General features: G+C 35.3%; 1 protein-coding gene and 1 pseudogene across 2 annotated transcripts; both read left to right on the plus strand.

Moving 5' to 3' along the window:
• Window positions 1-531: 531 nt before the first annotated feature.
• Window positions 532-21,407, plus strand: LOC120158736 (protein YLS7-like). Of its 2 annotated transcripts, XM_039169515.1 has the most exons (5): window positions 532-606; window positions 937-1,757; window positions 2,449-2,723; window positions 3,193-4,030; window positions 21,397-21,407. In XM_039169515.1, exons 2-4 carry the CDS (start codon window positions 1,235-1,237, stop codon window positions 4,000-4,002), a joined length of 1,608 nt encoding a protein of 535 aa, XP_039025446.1. In that variant the 5' UTR covers window positions 532-606; window positions 937-1,234; the 3' UTR covers window positions 4,003-4,030; window positions 21,397-21,407. The 2 variants fall into 2 exon arrangements, with proteins under 2 accessions (XP_039025446.1, XP_039025447.1); XM_039169516.1 differs by lacking the exon at window positions 21,397-21,407 and having other exon boundaries at window positions 3,193-4,143.
• On the plus strand, window positions 14,292-21,078 carry LOC120158808 (annotated as a pseudogene).
• Window positions 21,408-24,562: the final 3,155 nt, after the last annotated feature.

Raw genomic sequence — 24,562 nt, forward strand, 5'->3', positions numbered from 1 at the left:
AATATGCATGTTATATCTTTTCATATTTTTCATATATATATATATATATATATATATATATATATATATATATATATATATATTATACAAAATTGTGAGACTCGATTTAAACTTAAAAATTAATCTATTAATTATTAAAATTTAAGTTATTAAACTTACTTTTTAAATTTGTTTAAATTCTATTTTATAACTTAAATTTAAATTGTTTCAAATTAATTTAAATTTATAAAATTAGAAATCAATTTTAAAAAATTAATTTTTTTCAATTAAATCGAATTTTGTTCAATTGGCTGCGGCCGGCCGATATTGGGCAATAGGGAAAGGGATGGGTTTGGGCCTTACTGATTGGAATCTAAGTATCAAACTTTGAAACGGAGCTCAAGTCATTCAATGAACACTTGACACCGCTGCGGTGTGGACCCCACACCAAGTACTCGTACGACATTCATTCGCTAAAAATGATTACTATTCCCTGAAACTTAATACTAATATTTAATTAGTCCTATTACTTAACCTTTACCTTCTGTTTGGGAGTTGCAGGGAACAAGAGAAGCAAGCATCAAATCCTCAGCTCTCACATTTCCCATTAATTATTCTGTGAACAGGGTAAGTTTGAAGTTCCCTTTCTGATTCTCTCTTTTTTTGTAATTTGTAAAAGTTTCCTTATCTGCATTCGAATCCAATTCTGATTTTGAGTTGTCATTAATGAATCTCCTTTTAGATGTTCAATTAATGTTTACCTTATTCATAATGTGGTTATCCTCAAACATTAGAGTTTCTAATTTCTAAGCATCTTCACATATTGTTTTATTCCATTACGAATTGAAGGTTTTCCCTTTTTGATTTGAATTTCCAAGTTTAAGCAATCACGCTTCTTAGTTTCTGATTTCTTTTTTTTTTCCCATTTAACGTATGAGGTTTATCTTGTTTTCTCAGGTTAGGAGGAATTCAAGTCTCTCCAATCAATTGTGTTTTGTTCTGTGATTAGTCGCAATAAGGGACAATAATTTCAATAAACTTTTAGAAAGAAAAAACAACTCTCCTTTTTTGTATAGGAAGGAGAAGCATGCATTTAATTACCAATTTAGAAATCTTTTGTTGGTGGATCATCTCCGAAAACATCAGCTCTTAGATTCGTTACAGCAACATTTCAATAACACGTAGTTGGTTGGTTGGTTGGTCTTCATAGATTCCGTGTTAGATATTTTTTAGGACTTTAACTAGTTAGGAAACCATGACATTGGCTTCCCCAAAAGGTTCTAGTAAAATGACTGCCTTACCTCGTAGCCTTTCCTCCATTGTGGCTTCAGTCGTAGTACTAGCAACATTCTTGATTTTTGCCTCTTTGCTTCTGGTTTCATTACCCTTTGGTTCAGCTGTTAGAGGATATTTCTATGGTGTCGATAGGAAAATAACTTTGCATGATTCTACCTTTGATCAAAGTTCTGATAAGGATGTAAATTACACTCATCAGAACTCACCATCTGGGTCAAATTTAGAAATGCCCATAATGAGTTCAAATACTTCAGCTGTTGATAAAACATCCATAAGATCTTCCACTGATAAGGATTTGCTACCAACTGAGTCTAATAAGGAACTGCCCTCTAGTCCTAAAGATTTGGTTGATTCAAAAATTAACAAGATGTCGAAGAAACCTGTAGAGATTCCAGGCTCATCATCTAGAGTAACAGAAAAGGTGGTGGTCACTTCCAGTTTTGCATCTAGCAATGCATCTATGAGCAATTCAGCTGATTCAGGTATTATTTCTTTTTACACTTTGCTTCATAGAACATGTGATTTTTTTGGTTACAAGAACGTGTGATTTAGATCTAGTATCACTTGTTGTACATGTTTGTTTCAACGTTTTTGCTATAGAAGATCTGGAATCTGCATCCTTTACCAGAAACATATAGGACTTTCTTGGTTCTGGTTTATTATCTTTTCTCACTAGGTTTATGCTAGGTCTCCGACATGGTAACTTGCTGTTACTAGCTTTATTTATAATTGTGCCAAATTTGTCCAAGTCTTACATCCTGCAGACACTTGATCCCTGGATTATGTGCAAAGTTTCTTCAAGAAGCTAGAACAAATGCAGGATGCCATTATTGAAATGTTTTATGGTCAGTTATCTATTTTATGTAATGTCCTGAAATGGATGGTCCCAGATCAGTCATTTGTTATTAGAAGTTCTGATAATGTTTTTTTTTTCAATTTAATTGTAATTTTCTTGATCTGCGGATAACTGCCACAAAAAATATCTGATAATTTACAAAGAGAAGAGAGAGATAGATCCATATACATTCTATCTCCTGTATTGATCCCTATTTGATCTCTCGTCTATGTAAGAAACAATGTTGACTTAAATTGTTCCTCCTAATGGTTTTGCTTGTTATCTTTTCTGCTGGCGCCCTTTAGTCATGGTTCTCATTTTCATTGGTTTCTCTCTAGGCTGTGACCTGTACCAAGGAAATTGGTTCTATGATCCACAAGGACCATCATACACCAACAACTCTTGTCCAGTCATAACACAGATGCAGAATTGCCAGGGTAATGGGAGGCCTGACAAGGAATATGAGAATTGGCGTTGGAAACCCTCTAAATGTGACCTCCCCAGATTTGATGCCAAGAAGTTTTTAGAGTTGATGAGAGGAAAGACACTTGCTTTCATCGGTGATTCTGTTGCTCGAAATCAGATGGAATCACTGTTGTGTCTTCTCTGGCAGGCAAGCATCTGCATTTCTTAAAGTGCCAGTTATTTTTCCAAACAAAAAATCGTTTTGCAGTAAACTCTAAGATTGGTCCAAAGTTTGCATTATAATTTGCTAAGGGTATTGTGGCCGTCTTGATTACCTTAATCTGTTGTTTAACTTCCAACAGTTTATGAATGGATTGGCTGTAGCCTATGTTACTCGGATTTGGGTGTGAGTCGGCCTTAGGTCTGTATACGGCATGGGTATGTTCAATTCTTTCCAAGTTTTCCTAGGTATTTGGAGGATCTTTGAAGGGTCATACCTCTATACCCATGTTGGAAAAACATAGACTATAGCTTTGTGACAAGCTTATGAGGCTATAGTTTTCATAATTATTAGCATTAGTAAATACTTTAGTAAATTTTTGCTCTCTGTAAATTGTTAGAAACTAGATTTGTATTGGGCATTTTTTCTCATGACAGAACTTAAGGTATAATTTCAGGTTGAAGTTCCGAAAAATCGAGGAAACCGAAAAATGCATCGATATTATTTCAGATCATCATCTGTAATGATTGTTCGGATATGGTCATCTTGGCTTGTCCGTCACACTACTGAAAAGTTTGACTTTGCCTCAGAGGGTGTTACCAAGTTGCATCTTGATGTTCCTGATGATGGCTTCATGGAATTCATCCCACAGTTTGATGTGATTGTTCTTTCCTCTGGTCACTGGTTCGCCAAACAGTCTGTCTATATCCTGAACAACGAGATTGTAGGAGGACAATTATGGTGGCCGGATCATTCTCGACCTATGAAGGTCAATAATGTCAACGCATTTGGAATATCTACAGATACAACTCTGTCTGCACTTGTTACACATCCTAATTACACTGGTCTGGCCATTGTACGTTCCTTTTCTCCGGATCATTACGAAGGCGGAGCTTGGAATACAGGTGGATCATGCACTGGAAAAGTGAAGCCGCTTGCAACTGGTGAATTAGTAGAGAATGGGTTCACAAACGTGATGCACAAGCAACAGGTGATGGGTTTCGACCGTGCTTTGAAGAAGGCAACAAAGAAGTCCAAGTTGAGGTTGATGGATATTACTGAAGTTTTCGGATACCGGCATGACGCTCATCCAGGTCCCTACCGTAGTCGTGATCCGAATAAGATAACAAAACGTGGGGCCGATGGGAAGCCTCCACCGCAAGATTGCTTGCACTGGTGCATGCCGGGTGCGGTTGATACCTGGAACGAATTTGTGCTTGAAATTATAAGAAGAGAATTTGAGGGCAACCAAGACTTCTCGTCATGAGGATTACATGACACGATTGTGCTTTTCTGTAATATAATTATTGAGACAGTAATATATTGAGTGGAGTGAGGGCTAAGCTAGTCCGTTTGTTTATTGTAAGTGAAATAATTAACGTATAAATTTAAGATTTATTTGATGTCACCTCCTTTGTGGTACCAATTTAAGAAAATAACCTCAGTGACAAAAAATGTCTTATAATATACGATTTTAATCAACTTTTTTTGGATTTGTCAAAATGACCAACTAAATCGCAATGCGATCGATAATTCGCAACGTGATCTCCGGTATCGCAAATCAGTTTCCAGATTCGCAACGCGATTCTGACTATCGCATTGCGATTTTCCAAATTCGCGTTGCGATTTTCCGACTATCGCAATGCGAATATGTAAATCGTAATGCGATTATGACTATCGCAACGAGATTCTGACTATCGCAACGCGATGCTAACTATCGCAATGCGATTTTCAAAGCGCCATTATTATCGCAACGCGTATTTTTTTCAAATTCTAAACACGAATATTAATATATCGGAACACTGAACCGTTCACAGTATATCCCGTAATCGCAACTCATAACCTAAAACCCTAAATCACAACTCAGTCTCATCTCCATCTCTTACTCTCTAAGGCGACATCCATCCCCATCTCCGACGAAATCAATCCCCATCTCCGACGAAATCCGTCTATCTCAATCTCTCAGAGCCACCCTCACAATCATTCAATGTCAGAAATGGAAAATCAACCAAATCGACCATCGATGGTTAGTTTTTTTAATTATTTTTATTTTGAAAATTTTGCATTATTATTAGGTTTTTCATATTGAAATTGATGATAAGTTTACTGGTAATTTCAATAATAGATTAACCATGTCATTTAGATTGCTTATTAAATTCATTCGATTGCTGCCAATACTGCTAAACTGTTTAGTCTTTAAACCCTGTGAATTTAGTATTTGTCTTTGTTTTGTCTTTTGGTTGAAGTAATGCAATCCATTCAAGTTTCAATTTTAGTATTTGAAACCGAGAATCGCAACGCGAAATGAAAATCGCAACGACAGAATCGCAATGCGATTTTAGTTTCGCGTTGCGATAGTCAAATTCGCGTTGTGATAGTCATTTTCGTGTTGCGATTTTCATTTTCGTGTTGCGATTTTAAGTTTCAAAAACTATTCTTCTTCTGCAAATTGAAACTTGAATGAATTGCATTACTTCAACAAAAAAACAAAGACAAATACTAAATTCACAGTGTTGCAAATTTAAGTTTGAAGAATAAACTACTACTCTTTATGTTTATTGTTCTGGATATATCTTTACAGTGTAGTTTTTGATATATCTTCACAGTGTAGTTTTTGGTATATCTAACTTGGTATGTTTATTGTTTTTGTAGAACTTTTATTCGGCTCAATTGACCTTAAGAAATAAATTAAGCCTGGCCAAAACAATTGCGTCGAAGCTTTCACCTGCACAAAGAAAAATATTTGAGGATACTTGCTTCGGGCCATGGCTGAAAGTACAACATCCGGGTGGAGATGCTATGTTGACCCATCTGTTTCTTCAAACCATGACTAGCGATCTACCAGAGACTATACAATGTCGTGATGAAGAGATATAGTTTGATTTTCCATCGGCGTATACATGTTTTGGGCGGGAGGAGTTTTGCTTAATCACCGGTCTACGCTTCGGACACGATGATGTAGGTCGGTACACTAGACATATTATCCGCCTATCATGGTTATCCCGAGTTTTTCCTGAGCTGTCAATGGAGAAGCCGAATTTACACGTGGAAGACTTGACGAGATTATTGAATAAGAAAGATGGTTTTACTCGGATGGATGACGTCGATGTTGTCCGAGTATGCCTTCTAATACTTTTGCATGCCGGCTTTTTAGGCAGAGAGGCCAGACAACCTATTCCTAATGATCTAATTAAATTGGTAGAGGACCTAAATGCATGGAACCTATTTCCGTGGGGTTCATATCTATGGAAAGCTACATGGAAAAAGTTGTCGTCTGCCTTTGATGATCGAAAAAGTTTGCGTGGCGATGGTTCCAAATACACTTTGTCAGGCTTTATTTGGGCCTTTAAGGTAAGAATTTTTATATAATGTTTCCAAAATTATAATTAATTATTATTTAACAATTACTAATGTTTGTTATTATATTGTTTGTAGATTTGGATATTTGATGCCTTTCCCGCCATGCAGACATATGCATTAAAAACTTCTAATGATATTCCTAGGGCTATTTCCTGGAAGAGGAAACAGACCTTGCAGCAATGGGAAGATTTACTACCGTATACGACAATAAATAATGTAAGTTAACACAAATACTACCATATGTTTATAAACAAGTTATTACTAGTACACGTTTAATTTTGTTTGAGCTTTTATATTGTTAGGAGTCCAACACTCCATTACAGAGGCTGACACCCACGAAAGCTGAGCTTTCCACTGATTGGTGGCAAGCTAGTAAGCGTTTTTTTGATGGCACGGATGATGAGCAACCTCCACTTCGAGAGCCATTACCTCACCCAGAGCCATCACCTGATCGACCCGACTATACACCTCCACAACGAGAGCCATCACTTATTCTGTCACATCATCGAGCCTCTTCTCCACCATCACCTCATGATAGGCGACCGACAAAGATGCCACAACGTTTATCTCCCTATTCTCCACCTCCACCTCCACGGGATGAGTTAGGGGAGTTACGTGATGAGGTCAATGCCTTGCGTGAGGAGGTCGGTACTTTACGCGATGACAATGGTGCATGGCGTGTTGAGGTGTCTACTTTACGTGGTGAGGTAGCCGCTCTACGTGAGATGGTAGCATCATTACAGAATGAGGTTCATACTCTACGCAACGAGGTAAGTTTAATATTTTTTATATTTAACTTGATGATAAATTTACTCGTAATTTCAGTTAGATTAACCATTTCACTTAGATTAACCATTTCACTTAGATTGCTTAGTAAATTCATTCGGTTGCTGCTAATACTGCTAAACTGTTTATTCTTTAACCATGTGAAGTTAGTATTTGTTTTTGGTTATCTTTTGGTTGAAGTAATGCAATCCATTAAAGTTTCAATTTGCAGAAGAAGAATAGTTTACTTTTGCAACGCAAAAATGACTATCGCAACGCGAATTTGACTATCGCAACGAAAGAATCGCAATGCGAAATGAAAATCGCATTGCGATTCTCTCGTTGCGATAGTCATTTTCGCGTTGCGATAGTCATTCATGTTGCGATTTTAAGTTTCAGATTCTATTCTTTTTCTGCAAATTGAAACTTGAATGAATTGCATTACTTCAACCAAAAGACAAAGACAAATATTAACTTCACAGTGTTGAAATTTTAAGTTTCAAGAATAAACTACTACTCTTTATGTTGTCATTGAACTTGCACTAAACCTATATGTTGTCCTTTTTATATAAGTGATTACTTCTGGAATGTTATCTGATGCATTTTGTGAACAATGATAGAATAATGACTTGGGTGAATACCGTGCAAGTTTGAAATATATTTGTCTTTGTTTTCACTGTTTAATATCATGTCTGTTTATTTACTGATTTTTGTATTAATTTATTTTTAGCGGCCCGTTAAGGTGGATGCTCTACGTCGGGTTTTTCTTGCAAGACGGAGTTCACGCATCAGACGGCGTGCACGTGCCATTAAGTCTCCGTTCACCCCAATAGTGTAAAGAATCCGTAAGAAAAAGCCCGACTCACCTGTCATCGTTTAAGAGGCCTCCCCTATCGTTCAAGAGGCCCCTATCATCCCTCATGAGTCCCCTCCCACCGTTCAAGAGGCCACTGTCATCGTTGAAGAGGTCTCTCCCAACATTCTAGAGCCTGATTCACACGGCGTAATATATCGAATTATTGAGAAACCCCCTCACGTGTCAGACATGATGGATGACTGTTGGCTTTCATATAAGTTACCGGCCAGTACCATTCCGGTAGATGAAGTGGAGAGGAAACAACTACCGGAAACAATTCTGGATAATACCCTTTGGGCTAAGACCGCAGTTGATTTTTATCTACATGAGCGGAGCCAAGGGTGTTACACTGACATATACAAACTCGACGATGATATGCATTTATTAATTGAACGGTCTTGGTGGGGTGTGTTATTAGGGGTTGAAGATAATGGCTATTTCGATGGGGGGTAAGTCTTATATTTCTTCTTATATTTCATTTTGATTATTTTTTTTAAATTTATGTAATTCACTAATATATGTCTTTTTTTGTAAAACAGTATATTGATGCATGGGTGTCACGTCTTCTAATAGTAAGGAAATTGAAGAAAAAAAATACGTGATATACAATTATGCCGACGTCTTTTCACGTAGTTCACTTGAAGAATCAACGACAGGAATCATATGTGTTGGCTAATGGACAAGCTAAACTTTATCATGCATGGTGGGAGGTCGATAAGGTTAGTATTTATTTTTTTTTAAATATTTTAAAGGTGTTCATAAATAAGTGCGCAATTTGAATTATTACTTATGATTGCAGGTTTTTATCCCTGTTTTGGAACGTACTCATTGGCTTCTCGTCGAGCTTCAGCTTCCATCCCTGAAGACAATAGTATATGACAGCATGATAAATTACATATCATTGTCTGATTTGAGAGATATTATTAAAGGATGGAGCTCTCATTTGGCTAAATTCTTGGATGCGATTAATTATTGGACTTATTCTGGAAACAAGAAGCCAAATAAGTTCAATGTTACAGTTATCAGAGACGAGACCGCGCCACAATAAACGTCGGAAGCCAGAGGGGATTGTGGTCATCTCGTATGCATGTGCTTGGAGCGTTTGACGATAGGAAGTACACAGTTTCTACCTCCTACCGATAGATATAGAGGTGCAGTAGGCTTGTGGTTTCGGCATTTTATGGCTAGAGCGATATATTCGAGATGCTACCTACCTGCATCCGCGTTATGAAAGTGTCCATAAACAATTTGTAAGTCAAATGCAAGTGTTAAGTACCTAGAATTCAATAATAATTTGCTGTTTGTTGGTTTTAGATGTGTAGAAAGTGTTATTTGAGCAAATGTTTGGTTTCTGCAAGTTAATCCTGAAGTGAGCTGCTTGAAATTGATGTATGAGTGCATAAACAACTGTCTGGGGTACACTTTTTTTGATTGTTTAATTGATTCTTAAAAGTCTGATTTGTTTAATTGATGAGGAAAATAAGAATTATTATCATTTTTTGGTTGTTTAATTGATTTATAAAAATTGATTTGTAAAAGTTGATTTGTTTAATATTGATATGTAAATAATTCTTATTTGTGCTTGTTTAATTGATTGAAATGTAAAAGTTGATTTGTTGATTTCAATCTGCATCATATTGAAGGCAAAAGACCTGTTGGAGGTACACTTTCGCAACGCTAAACTCAAAATCGCAATGCGAAAGACAAAATCGCAACGCGAAATTCAATTTGCGTTGCGATAGTCTAATACGCTTTGCGATTTTCTCGTTGCGATAGTCAAATACCCGTTGCGATAATCAAATTCGCGTTGCGATACTCAAATTCGCGTTGCGATAGTCAAATTCGCGTTGCGATTTTCTCGTTGCGATAGTCAAATAGCCGTTGCGATAATCAAATTCGCGTTGCGATAGTCAAATTCGCGTTGCGATAGTCAAATTCGCGTTGCGATAGACAAATTTGCGTTGCGATAGACAAATTTGCGTTGCGATAGTCATATTCGTGTTGCGATAGTCAAATTCGCGTTGCGATTTTTGAGTTGCGATAATCAGACTCGCGTTGCGATAGTCAAATTCGCGTTGCGATATTCAAATGAATGTGTAATAAGTGATAACAACTGAACATATCATAGCAATGTTCAAACTCAAGTTACTAATACATGCCTAACTGAAAATTTTAAAAGTTTACACATAAAATACACATAATAGTCAAATTCGCGTTGCGATATTCAAATGAATGTGTAATAAGTGATAACAACTGAACATATCATAGCAATGTTCAAACTCAAGTTACTAATACATGTCTAACTGAAAATGTTAAAAGTTTACACATAATACAATGTTTACATTTAAAAATCACCTAAGTTAATAGTCCCAAAAGGTGAAGTCCGTTGTGATTGGGATTTTGATTTTGATTGCGATTTTGATTGCCTTTTTCTTGACACCATATGAGCTTTGGATTTTGATGAGGACCCATATTTTGGTAGAGGAAAAGATGATTGTGATGACACTGGTGATCCACATGTCAACCTTGTATGACCACTTTTCTTGCACCGACTACATATTGATCTCTTCTTCTCTTCACCCTTAGACGGTATACGATCGTGACTTTTTGGTCGGTCAAGTAGCCTTCTGTTCATGGCTGGTAGCAAAACTGTTTGTAAGTCATCTGATATGTCCCACTCAGAAGGACGTGGAATAGGGTAGATAATCTCGGCATAAGTCTGTCGATATACTTCTGTAGTATAGCAATCCATAGCTTTTGCGCTTGAATCATCTTGGTTTAGATGAAGAGAAACTTTTATAACATGGCCACACGGATAACCAGATGTTTTCCATTTCATACAACTACACGTCTTTGCATTTAGATCGACAAGCCCATTTAAGTTATTATCCAGTACTTCAAACAAAGTGTTTGAACATGGTTCAACTATCCATGACGTTGACTTCACAACACGTTTCGTTATCTTTTTTCAGTCCATGGTGTAACACGATGTTCCAATGTTCCTGTAAATTTAAATAAATAATACTTAGTAAAATATATGATAAGTTACGAATTTAAAGAAATAATATCTGCATGGTTTCTTTTCTTGTAGTACCACTGTTGAATAGAGGCTCTAAAAAACTCCATTAACATAGTAATGGGTAATTTCTGGGAATGATGACTTAGAGCGTTGATTGATTCTGCACTATTAGAAGTCATGAAACCATATCTTGCTCCAAGTTGATGTACTCTTGACCATCTTTCAAACCCGACATCTTCTAGTGTTTGAGCACACTGAGGCAAAACACGTCTTAAACAATTTATATGCTTATTAAAATCCACTTCCCGATAAGCTTTTACAGCCTTCCAGTATGTCCATTTGTGATTTTTTATACCAGCAGACCTTGATTTTAGATTTCTATATAAATGAACACCACAAAGTCCATGAAAAGCATCTGGGAAACACCTTCTAACAGCGTTGTCAATTGAGTTTGCCCTATCGGATATGATTGTCCGATTGCTAATAGGACCTATGCAATCCCTAAGATGCCCCCATAAACCATGTCCATGAATCAGAGGTTTCAGATTTGCCAACCCCATAAGCTATTGACAGTATCCTATTATTAGCATCCATGGCTACTGCTAATAAGTTTACTCCAAGGTATCGACCTTTTAAATGTGCTTCGTCAACTATAATAATTGGACACATGCAAGTAATAAACGAACGAATCTACAAAATCATATACACAAGAAATATAATCATTTAAATGTGAAATACATGTAACTAACAAAAATGAGTCAACAAAATTATATTGATTTACTAACCGCAACACCAATGGCGATAAACATCAACTCAAAGCGTCCATCTCTATCTGTTTTGATATGAGTTACCGACCCAGGATTTTTCAGCTTTAAATTGTGACAATAAGCCGACAGTTGGGCAAACGATGCTTCTGGCGACCCCCTCAACAATTCCAAGGCATAACATTTGGCTCTCCAAGCTTGAGAATATGAGATACTAATCTTGAACCGAGCATTCATGTCAGTCATAATTTCATGTCCCCGATATACCCTGCCATTCAAAAACATTAACTCAGCCAGAAAACCACCCAACACCTTTTTGTTTGCCTTTCTATGGTGAGGAAAAACTTGGGTTCTTGAACATGTATGTTTATCAATAAAAGTCCTAACTTGAAACATTTCGCAATCTTTTATCCTCTTTGAAATCATACGCTACGTACAGTTTTTGTCAATCATACACCTTGTTTCGAAACGATCTTTGCTTGATTTGTTAACTTTTAGTTGATAGCCATATTCCACACATTTCGTATATAAAGCTATCTTCAAGTCTTCCTTTGTATCAAAACAATCATCTTTCTTGATACGAATAATTTTTGTGTAACAATCAACTGCTATTTTTACCAACTCTTCTTCCGGTATCTGAAGTAATTCTGGCATATTCCAGTTATACTCCCGTGGCATTTTCTTCGGGGACTTTTCTTCGGGGATTTTTTCTTCTTCTTTTTCTTCTTCAGGGTTATATGAATTACAGAATGTATGTTTAACATGTTCATTCACAGTCGTAACTTCCTCCTCATTATCATCAACAACATCTTCCTCGGCAGCGGCTGTTTCATCATCAAAGTTCGAGTATTGATTAATATCAAAATCATTACACGCAGGGTCTGTTTCTTCTTCTGAAACATCATAAAAATCCGAGTATTGACCAAGATCAAAGTCCGGGTATTGACCAAGATCAAATTTCGAATACCGACTAGTACTCACAATTTTTTCTGTTGACTCATCATTGTCTAACTGGTTAATACGAAAACCGGAATTTGGTGCTGAAAGTTGATTGGGATTTGGATTAGGGAATGGTTGTGGGTTTTGAGATTGTGTTTGGTATTGGAAATGTGGTGAAACAAAATTTGCTTGGTGATGAAATTGTGGTGGAACCATTAAATTTTGAGCACCATAAACTGGGGTTGAAAAACTTAGTTGATTACTACCCGCTACTGACCCAACTTCACTACTTCTAGGTTCAACAACATACAATGTAACATCATCTTGCGAAACACTAATGTAAGCAATGAATCGTTCAACATCTTCATTGTCGGTTAACAAATAAACTTTACATTTTCTCTGATAAGATAGCCTAAATCCACTTAAGGGCTCTAAATTTAATTTATTTACAACACGTAACATTAGAGTTTCATAAGTTAACTTTTTTAATGACAGTTTTAGTTGAAGATTCATGGGTAAAGGCATATATTATAAAACACCATGAACATTCTCCCATGACCCTCCAAAACACAAATCTATCCAAACATGATCAACATTAGATGATTTCATTATTGTAAATTAATTTACTAAACAAACGAGCTGCGAAACTAAAACCTGTTGCCGGATGGGGAAGGATGTCGTTGGATATAGGAACGGATGTCGTCGGAGAGAGTGATAGATGGAGATGGAATGAGTTGCGATTTAGGGATTTAGGTTATTAGTTACTTCTGCTGCGTAGTTATATACCCAAAACATTTGTGCTGCGAAACTAAAACCTGTTGCGAATTTGAAAATCAGTGTTGCGACAGTCAGAATCGCATTGCGATAGTCATAATCGCATTGCGATTTACATATTCGCATTGCGATAGTCGGAAAATCGCAACGCTAATCGCGTTGCAAATCTGGAAACTGATTTGCGATACCGGAGATCGCGTTGCGAATTACCGATCGCATTGCGATTTAGTTGGTCATTTTGGCAAATCCAAAAAAAGTTGGTTAAAATCGTATATTATAAGGCATTTTTGGTCACTGAAGTTATTTTCTCATTTAATATAGATCTTGGTAAAAGCTTATTTTCCATTTTTTTTTCAACTTTTTTACCTTTCAACCATTTTATTCATTTAGGACCAAGACCAACAAGAAAATTTTGGGATAAATTACACAAATGATCAGTAATGTTTAAGTAAGTTTTCATGTTCTCCACTGAGATTTTAAAAGTAATAAATTGGTTACTAACGTTATTGATTTGTAATAAAATTGTCACTTCATCGGCATCCTCGTTAAATTGATGATATGGTAACGATAACAAAAAGATTATAATTTTACCCCTAAACTACTGATAAAACATCAAATAAGTCATTGAATAATGATTTTGTTATAAATTGATAATTTTAGTGATCAATTTATTACTTTTGAAAATTAAATGTGTAAAAAAACGTAGTTAAACATTAGTGATCACTTACGTAGTTTATCCAAAACATTGACATTGATCCTGGGATTAATCGGACGCCTTGCGACCAAGGGTCCCCTTGCTTTGACAGTGACGTGCCAAAATCCTAATTGGCCGCATTGTATGGATCTCAGTAAGCAATAAATGGAACCTCGTGAGCTGAACAAATCCTGAACGTTTACTCTAAAGTCAAAAAACAATCGGACGGTAGATGGGCATAAATCCAGTGCAAACGGGTAGAAAAGATCACCGCCTCCCCTCAGGGTATTTGAAATTCAAATGGTGCATTAATAGGAACAAATATATAAACGCCAACGGTCCTTTTTTTCAAACATCTTTCTGCTGCAAATCCAAAATCTCTTTTGGATCAAATTTCTACATTTTCTGAAGCAAAATCGTCAGTCTCTCCAAGAAAAACAATCATTTCAGTGGAAGAATTGTTTCAGGTCTCTCTCCACTTTTTTATTTATGTTTTCCTTTTTGTTGCTAAGTTGCTAAATTTTGATGACGAGATAGAAACTAGAGGAGCTCAAAGCTTATATATACTCTCTTACTCTTTCTTTTATTATAACGACGATTCTTTTACCTTTTTAGGTTAAGGTTATTGCTCATTCTGAACCTTTTTATGATTAATTAACCAAGATTTCTGGATTCTCTTATTCCCCGGTCTTTAATATTTACCTAAAAAAATTAGGTATATGCTTTGGAGCTCGAGATTGAATTTTTTTATAGTAAGATTTTGATGGAATTAGGTTTTCTGGTGGTCGTTTTCTCTTGGCTTTTGGCATTTATTTTTGGAAATTCATATTCACGTACATTGTATTTGCCTAAATTAGTAACAAATTTCAAAGTATGCTGATGCAAATTGTTTTTCCAGTTCCCTTGTTCTCACTTCTCATTCCAGCTTAAATTCATCTGGAACTTCTATAATTTTTTCCTTCCCTTTCTTTCTTTATTGTGTTTACAACTTTGGGTATCTTCTGATTTCTCAAGATATTGGTTTTGGCAGGAATTATTCAACATGTCTACTCCAAAAATTGATCCACTTGTTCAAGTGGAAACAACATGTGGAACCCTTCTATATGAACTTCAGGTACGGGTGAATATTCCTTACAATAGATTCCAATCCATGGAGTCTTAGGTGGCGTTTGGTTCGCTAGAATGTTTATGAGAGAATTAGAATCTGTGAAGGAATTAGAATCTGTCAAGAATTGAAATCCAATTCCATATTCTGTTTGGTTGGCAGGAAATGAAATTATAATCCAATTTCATATTTTGTTTGGTTCGCAGACATGTCAGATAAATTTGATTTCAATAATATAAAATGATAGAATTACCTTTCTTATTTTTTTTACTTTATTTTAGTTTGTTTTACAACTTACATGTAGTAATATATTATAAAAAATTAAAAAATATTAAATTTTCATTTTATTGATTGATTATTCATTCAATAAATTATAAAAATCATGCTAATAAACATCATAAGTTAAAATCATCGCATCAAAATATGTTAATAAGTTACCAAAAGATAGAGCAATATTTCGATACATTCCAATCGGAGTATGTTAATTAGTTACAAAAATATACCAAAAACTATTTTTATTCAATATATGAATTAGAAACCCGACCCGACACGACACGAAATAATAAAAAAAATTATTTTTATTCAATAAAAACATTGACTTAATTGAAAAAAATTATATATAGATGATATTATTGTAATTATTCCTAAATATATAAGGTAAAATTATATATTTTTTTCGGGCCAGGTCTAGTTTTTTCACTATAAACCCGAACCCGACCCGACCCAAATATCACACTTAAAAAACCCGACCCGACTTGACCCGAATATCACACTTAAACCCGACCCGAACTAAACAAAATAAAGTTTCACCCGACCCAACCTAAAAAAATAAAAAATTTATTTTTATTAAATAAAAACAGTAACTTAATTGAAAAAAATATATATATAGGGGTATTATTATAATTATTCCTAAATATATAAGGTAAAATTATATATATTTTCGGGTCGGATATTTTTCACCGTAAACTTGAACTCGACCCGAATATCACATTTAAAAAAACCGACCCGACCTGATCAAAATAAAATTTCACCCGACCCGACCCAAATATATAAATTAGAAACCTGACCCGAAATAATAAAAAATATTTTTATTCAATATATAAATAAGTTGCCAAAAGATTAATAAGGGTAGTATAATCAAATTTCAATTCCCTCTAATAAATAATTAATAAGGGTAGGATGAAATTCACTTTCCCTCATTTGATGAAAAGTTGAAGTCATAATAGATTCAAATTTCCTTAAAAAACTTGAACCAAAGAGAAAATGATGAAATTAAATTTCAATTCTCACCGATTCTAAAGTTTCATGCTAACCAAATATCACCTTATTTTTTTTTTTGCCAGAGGATATGCCGACTAACTGTCCTGTTTTGATTTTAAAAATGGGAACAATCATGTAACATTTATCCTTTAATGATTCCTTGAAAAAAAACAGATAATCTGGGATGAAGTCGGGGAGACAGATACTGATTGGGATAAAATGCTGCTCGAGCTCGAAAGAGAGTGCCTGGAAGTATACAGAAGAAAGATGGATCAGGCAAATTGCTGCAGAGCTTAGCTAAGACAGACAATTGCTGATTCTGAAGCCGAGCTTGCTGCCATATGCTCGGCAATGGGGGAAAGGCCAGTTCATATTAGGCAGGTTAGAAATGAAAACAAATTCTGTATGAGAATTTTCTGATTAGATTGCACCATTTAATTATGGCTATATGTTTTTCTTTTAGTCTGATCGAAACGCTGGAAGCTTAAAGGAGAAGCTCAGCAAGATTCATCCACAATTGGAGGAAATGAAAACAAGGGAAGATAGAAAGAAGAAATCAATTTGAAGAAGTCCCAGAGGAAATAAAAAAGATCACAAATGAGATTTATGGATCCTCCATATCTATTTCTTTCAAAACTGTTGTGGATGAAACTGACATATCATTAAGGAAGTTTGAAGAATTGCATAGACAGCTCCATGAACTTCAGAAAGAGAAGGTGAACTTCCCTTTCCTATGTCTTTATTACTCCCACCTCTTGAAACTAATGCTTATTTTTCTGTCACTAACTGATCTCTCTCTTGTTCAGAGTGATCGTCTGAAGCAGGTTCAGGATTACCTTAACACATTGAACTCACTCTACTCTGTTATGGGTATGGATTTCAAGCTGACAGTTAATAAGATCCATCCTAGTTTAAGTGACCCCAATGGATTTAAGAGTATCAGCAATAATACAATTGAGCAGTTGGCAACATTGATAAAAATTTTACGGGAAGTTGAGCTACAGAGGATGCAAAGGGTAAAGATGTTATGTTTAGAATTTTTTGTATTGCAACGTTCCCCTTCCTCCCCACTTCCCCTTCTCTCCTTCTGTAATAATGATCCTTTGACGCTTGGCAGCTACAAGATCTTGCAACTACCATGTTGGATTTATGGAATCTGATGGATACACCTATTGAGGAGCAACAGGAGTTTCAGAATGTTACCTGTAACGTAGCTGCTTCAGAACATGAAATTACTGAACCCGACACTCCCTCCGTTGATTTCATAAACTACGTAAGTGATGCTTGTTTAAACATGATCTTCTCTTGGTTCTATAAATTTCTAAAAGTAGTACATGTTTTCTTCCAGACTAATAGAGAAGCAAAAATGATATATCTTGCAGGTTGAGGCAGAAGTTTCTCGGCTGGAACAGTTGAAGTCAAGCAAAATGAAAGAGCTTGTCCTCAAGAAGAGATTAGAGCTAGGGGAGATCTGTGGAAAGACTCATCTGGTTCCAGATTCACAATGTGCAAAGAAGATGCTATTGAAGCTATTGAGTCTGGTACTTGACGAAGATTCATACTATATGTTATATGCTATCTCACTCTGACCCCTTCTTCCCACTGACTGCCATCTTACATTTTTATATCCAGGGTTTGTTGATGCTGCTACCATACTAGAACAAATAGAAGTTCAAATTGCTAAGGTCAAAGAGGAAGCTTTTAGCAGGAAAGAAATACTCGAAAACGTGGAAAAATGGTTGATGGAATGTGATGAGGAGTGCTGGCTTGAGGAGTACAACTGGGTGGTTGTTTTTGTCATCGCTTAAGAGTAGTCTTTTTTGTTCTTCAAGTATGACTTGCTTAATTGTCTGTAATTCCACATGATGAAAACCGATATAATGCGGGAAAAGGTGCTAATCTTACACTCAAGCGTGCTGAGAAAACCCGTGCATTGGTTAATAAACTTCCAGGTAAACAATAAAAGGTTGAGAAATGTAAACTTAACATTACTAAGCTTGGTTTTCTAGTTATGATTTCACACCATTCAGCCCAATGTTTTTACCTGTTTTGCTTAGAATCACTTAACAATGTAAGTTGTTTTATCACATTAAACCAGGAATGGTGGAGGCATTGGCTTCAAAGACAATGGCATGGGAGAAAGAGAGAGAAATTGTGTTTTTGTATGATGGTGTGAGTACTCTAATAATGTACACTCAGAACCTTTAGTTCCCATATCATATATGCTTAAACTTTTGGTATCTAACTGAAGCTTCCACACTACCCAGATTCGTCTGCTTTCTATGCTCGAAGAGTACATTATTTTAGGACAAGAGAAAGAGCAAGAACGGCGTAGGCTACGAGTATGATACTAAACTTATCTCCCAATTGTAGTGCAAATGCAATTTGTGGTTATGGTCATTCACTTTCGAGATAATATAGTTGTGCGCCATTTTTGTTGTGCTCCAGGACCAGAAGAAACCTCAGGGACAGCTGATAGCAGAGCAGGAGGCACTCTATGGGTCAAAACCAAGCCCATCGAAGCCCCAGAGTGTGAAAAAGGGTCCTAGATATGCAACTGGAGGTGCAAGTAACAGAAGAGTCTCCCTAGGGGGAGCCACGATTCCCTCTCATAAACCCGATTCACTTCACTCTGCAAAGGCTACTCCGAAAACAACTAAGAAAAACGACCGAATGTTTCAAAATGACCATCTAAATCATAGGCAGGATGATGCCATTCCAGCTTTCTCAGCTGGTAAGTTCTCTGCCTCTGCTTTGTTATATTTAAGAAACATCTCAATCACTTTCTAAGATGACTAGAAATCTACATTTCAGTTACGAGAGGCCTGGACATTGCTGACACTCCAGTACGAAAGCACTCTTCCACTCCCACTGTTATAAACGCTAACGAACCGGAGTCGCCGTTGTTAGTTCGTAAGTCATTCTCGCCCATCACTTCTGCAGTATTGAAAACCAATATGACAAACATGCTAGAAGTAGAAGATAATGGTGATACATCATACAAGATGCTTCATCTGAATAATGATCTCTCATACACTACTCCTTTGAGGACAATTGCTTTGGTGGATGAAGAGAATGGGACTCCGAAGGTGATGCCAATGCCATGCACACCTTCGACAGTGTAGTTCCGATGCAGACAGACATGACGCCGGCGCCTATGCCTTCGGCTATTACCAAGCCAGTCAAAGAGATCGAACAGTCCTTCGAGGAAAGAATGTGTCATAACTATTTTAAAAAAAAACAATTAAATATTATTTTAAAAAAAACAATTATGATTTTAATTTGAAAAAATTGGTGATTTATGAATTGATTTGAATAAAATGAAAAAGAGTCACCATCGACCTTTGGGTTAGATAGGTCGAATACATAAAAATGTATTTTTTTAAAACAATTTTAAGAAAAATCATTTTTAAGACAAAAAACTGGTATGCGTTTACAAATATTCGATTAAAAATGGTTCGGGAGTCGGTTACACGTGGGGAATGATTAACACCCCCACAACGCCCAAAATTGGTACTGTGTCGCATACACATTGTCGTAAATGGTGGAAATGATGAATCGAATATAAAGTTAAACTATGATCCATTTATTGAGATTTAATTAATTTGCCTCGAAATATTTAATTAGGAAAAATTCTTTAACTTGAAAAGAAACCTCAAGATTAACAATCATCCACCAGGAAAGCTATCTCGTCTATTTCTTATCCGTAAAAAATATTCACTCATCGATAAATATGCGAATCGAATATAAATTGACAATAAACATTTGCGTGAAATGAAATAAATTGCTATTTAGAGAAACATGCATTGCATTGTTCGATTTAAAATACAAAATGAATTAATTAACAAAATAAAGTTGATTTATTTCAAGTTTACATTTTGTTAAAATGTCATATCGGATTGCACCACTTCGACCAAGTGATGCTTTCCACGCTCATTCTACGCATACATGTTCTTGAAATATTCGAATAATATTAATATTTAAGGAAATATAATAGAAACAAATGCGATGTAAAATAAAATATTTACAACACAAAATAATAACATTTATTTAATGTTATACCTAAAAATATACATGTTAAATATATACATTCAAAAGGGATTAAAACAAAACAATAAAAAATTTAAAGGACCAAAATATGATTAATAGAAACTTGAGGACCAAAATAGCAAAAATAGAAAATTAAAGGATCAAATCATAAATATACATAAACCAGAGCCAAAAATGAAAATATTAAACAGTACAAGTACTATAAATGAAATTAATCCATAAATCATATTAAGGACCAAAATGAAATGAACATAAATATAAAGGATTAGATAATAATTAAACCAAATGCTCAAATAGTGACTAAAATAAAATGTTTACAAATATATGGCCAAATTTGAATATCAAAGAAAATACACAACACCTAACATCAATAACTAAAATGAAATATTTATAAACATTGGGATTAAAGCCAAATATTTACAAGAAATATATAATACATAACACAATGACTAAAATATATGTACAAAAGCATAACTGCTCAAAACGAAATAAAATAAACTTTCATTTAATGGTTAAACAAAAATATTACAAAGCATGGTGGACTAAACGTGTAGTTATCCCATAACTCGAAAACAAGGATGGGTTTGAGGCAAAACGACAGCGTTTTGACTTGGGTATTTATACCCAAACCCATGCCCAAAATCTCCCAACTCACCTTATTTGTTTCCTTCTAAAAAAAAACAAGAGGCTGAGGGAGTTTGAGAATTCTCTCAACTCCTTCATCGGAGAAGGAAGAGACCCTCGCCGTTGGTGGTAGCCACGGCGGATCCCACGATGGCTGGAGAGAAAAACATCTCTAGAATGCTCCTCTCCCCTTCCCTAACCCGAAAACCACTCTCACTTAACCTAAAACCAACCTTAAACCCCTAAATATAGGTTATTACCTTAGAAAGAAACCGTAACTTCGGCTACCCTCTAGCTTCCAACATAATGAACTGAGGTATGTGTATTCTCTCTTTGGTATTTTTATTTTGTGGTTTGGGTCGAGACCTGAATAAAGAAATTAGACAGCTCCTTTTGGGGGAAAATTGCAAAAATTCAATTTGATAAGAAAATAATCTTGCAATTAAAACAGTTTTAGTGTAAAATAACTCCTATTCAGGAACCAAAACATGCCAATATAAATAGAGCTAGACTAACCTTCTTCAGAAACCAAGCCTTCCTCCCCACCTTTCTCTGCTCCAGTAGGAGCCAACTCGATGGAGGAGATGATGCACTAGGAAGCAAGGCGAGCGCCAATTACGTTCTTATAAGCAACGAAGAGGAGGTTTCGTTCCTCGACGATGAGCTCCTCGTTGTCCGCGAAAGCATACACTTTCTCCATAAACTCGACCATTTCCTCGTAGCGTTCGGCTTGCTCGGTGAGTTTTGCAGTATGGACATTTTCTTGGTAGGGAGAAGAAGTAGCAACAGCGACCATTGTTGAGAGAGAGATAAAAGGCAAATCCGGTAAGAGTAAAGACTAAAGAGAAAGGGGTAGGTTTTGAAAATGATAAGATGTGAGATTTGGGGGAGTTTTTTTTATGGAGAATGCGATGATTGCATTGAGGGAGGAGGATCAAATATGAACGTTGGATAGGCAAAAGCAGAGTAAAGACTAAATATATAGCGGTGCTTGTATACAAACACCACTAAAGTACGAGCCTTTAGCGAGATTTGTATAAAAACGCCACTAAAGCACGAGTATATTAGTGGGGTTTGTGCTTAAATCGCCACTAAAGTATGAGTCTTTAGCGGCATTTGTATAAAAACACCACAAAAGTATGAGTCTTTAGCGGCGTTTTATACAAACACCGCTAAAGTACGAGTCTTTAGCAGTGTACATACAAAAATGCCACTAAAGTATGAGTCTTTGGCGGCGTTTGTATACAAACGACACTAAAGTACAATATTTAGCGGCGTTTATATAAAAATGCCTCTAAAGTACAAGTATTTAGCGGCATTTGTGCTTTAAACTCCACTAAAGTACAAGTCTTTAGCGGTGTTTGTACAAAAATGTCACTAAACTATAGTATTTAGCGGTGTTTATATAAAAACGCCACTAAAGTACAAGTATTTATCGGCATTTGTTCAAAAAATGCCACTAAAAATGCAGCTAAAAACCCATTTTTCTTTAGTGGTATTTTGGTTCCAAGTTATAACATTGTCGGTCTCTCTTTTAACATGTAACCTTTTTTATCGGCCACACCGTTTATTAATCTTATTTTAGGCGCCTCACAACAGAATCTCCCCTCCTTATGATTCCAACCATAGGATAAAATTAGGAGTTAGGAGTTTTAGGAGAGGGATGAAATCTCTTAACTTTTACCCAATAAGAAAAATCTATAGGGTTTTACAAGTGACCCAAGTTAGTTAACCCTAAACTTAACTCATTTCCCCCTGCTTAGTACCCGACCCAAATCTGTGAACCAGTGTCATGTTCCAACACTAGAACAGTGTGCGTTACTTACCCAACAAACCATCTACACGATAAATGAGATGAGACAGATTACAAGATACTTGAATTTAGTTCGATCAACATTTAATTCAAGCAAATTTGATTTTAGTTTTTAATGAGTCAAAACGAGTTACTTGATATTTGATTTGAAAAGTTCGCAAGTAACTCAAGAAAATAATATTTTAATTTTTAAACATTTTAAAATTAATTATTAATAATAATAATATTTATATATTTTTATTTAAAAAAAGCAGTATAAGATTTTTATGTATTTAATGTTTAGGTTCGAATTAGAGTTTAAGCTTCAGTCGAACTCAAGTTTGAGCTTCAACCGAGCTAAATTTAATAATGTTTTGAGCTCGAGTTAAGTTTCAATTTTTTTTATTTTGAGTTGGAGCCAATTTTGATAATTTTAAACTCATGAACTTTCAAGTTGAGTTAAACTCATATTTAAACTTTTCGAGTCAAACTCAACAATACTCAATCTCGACTCAACTCAGTTACAACCCTGAACCCTACAACTTCTGTAGTCCTTTTCCAATCCCAGTTGTGGGCACTTAGAGATCCTAGTAGCTACGACAGTAGACAATCGGTGGGATTCTCAACAACAATCATGTCTTCGATCGACAACAATGACATCAACCATGATCATCTCTTTTCGCGCGTAACAACAACCACCAACATAAAATATCAACCAAAATCAAAGTAAACTAAGAGCATAAATCCAAATAAAAAGGAAAAAGAGCCCGATGAGCAAATGGATGGTGTTTCACGTTGATGGAGGCATCGTTCGAGAGATCATAATGATAGAATTTCTCTTCACATCATTAGGAACTACAAATCTCGAAGGCAAACCCGTTAGATGATCAACGATGATGGTGTAGGGGTTTTTATTTACCACAATCCCATAATATGACCTTTAAATATGTCTCATATAGTATGTCAAAATCAAACGTTAACTGAATATATCAATCAAATTTAACCAACTCATACAGACCGAGAACATTGACATCGGTCGATTATCGATCAATTATTGATTGTAACTCTTCATCCAAATAAAAAAAAGGTAAATCACCCATAGTCACAATAACCTTTTTGATTCCATTAATCTTCAAATTAGCAAGTCTCAAATCAAACCACTTTATGATTATCTTTCAATAATTCGATGATAATTTGTTATACCTCTAGAAATACCTCTTCTTATCAACGTACTAACAAACATCTCGAGGGATATATCGAAGAACATAAATCATTAACATGACTCTTGAAAATAATCTAGAGGAACTTGATAGATTTTGATGATCAAATTTATTAACCGACTACTACATTCATACATTATATTGAGTAATCATGATTAGACCTGATACAAGTATATTAAAAGAGTCCGGTTCATAATCAATATATAAACCCAACAACAAAGAAGAGAGGGGTTCTATTTTATGTACACTTAGAAAACCAATCAACTTAAGTCATTTGTAAATCTTCTCCAACAACCAATCTATTATTGATCAATCATTGGTTACAACTCTTCGTCTGAATTAAAAGGGATAATCACCTACAACCAACACAATCATCTTTATTCCATCAATATATATATATATATAAAATAATTAGAGGATGACACTTAAATCACAACCAATCGGTATTGTAATATGATAAATAATTATAATTAAATTTGAAGATAAATTTGAATAAATATATTCAATTTAACTTGATTCAAATTTCACAAAGTTAATTTAAATAAAAAGATTATATAAAATTAAAATAATACTTTTGAAATCAATTAACTTTTTTTTCATTTCAA

This window comes from Hibiscus syriacus, unplaced genomic scaffold, assembly GCF_006381635.1.
Source record: "Hibiscus syriacus cultivar Baekdansim isolate YM2019G1 unplaced genomic scaffold, ASM638163v2 tig00111330_pilon, whole genome shotgun sequence".
NCBI lineage: Eukaryota > Viridiplantae > Streptophyta > Magnoliopsida > Malvales > Malvaceae > Hibiscus > Hibiscus syriacus.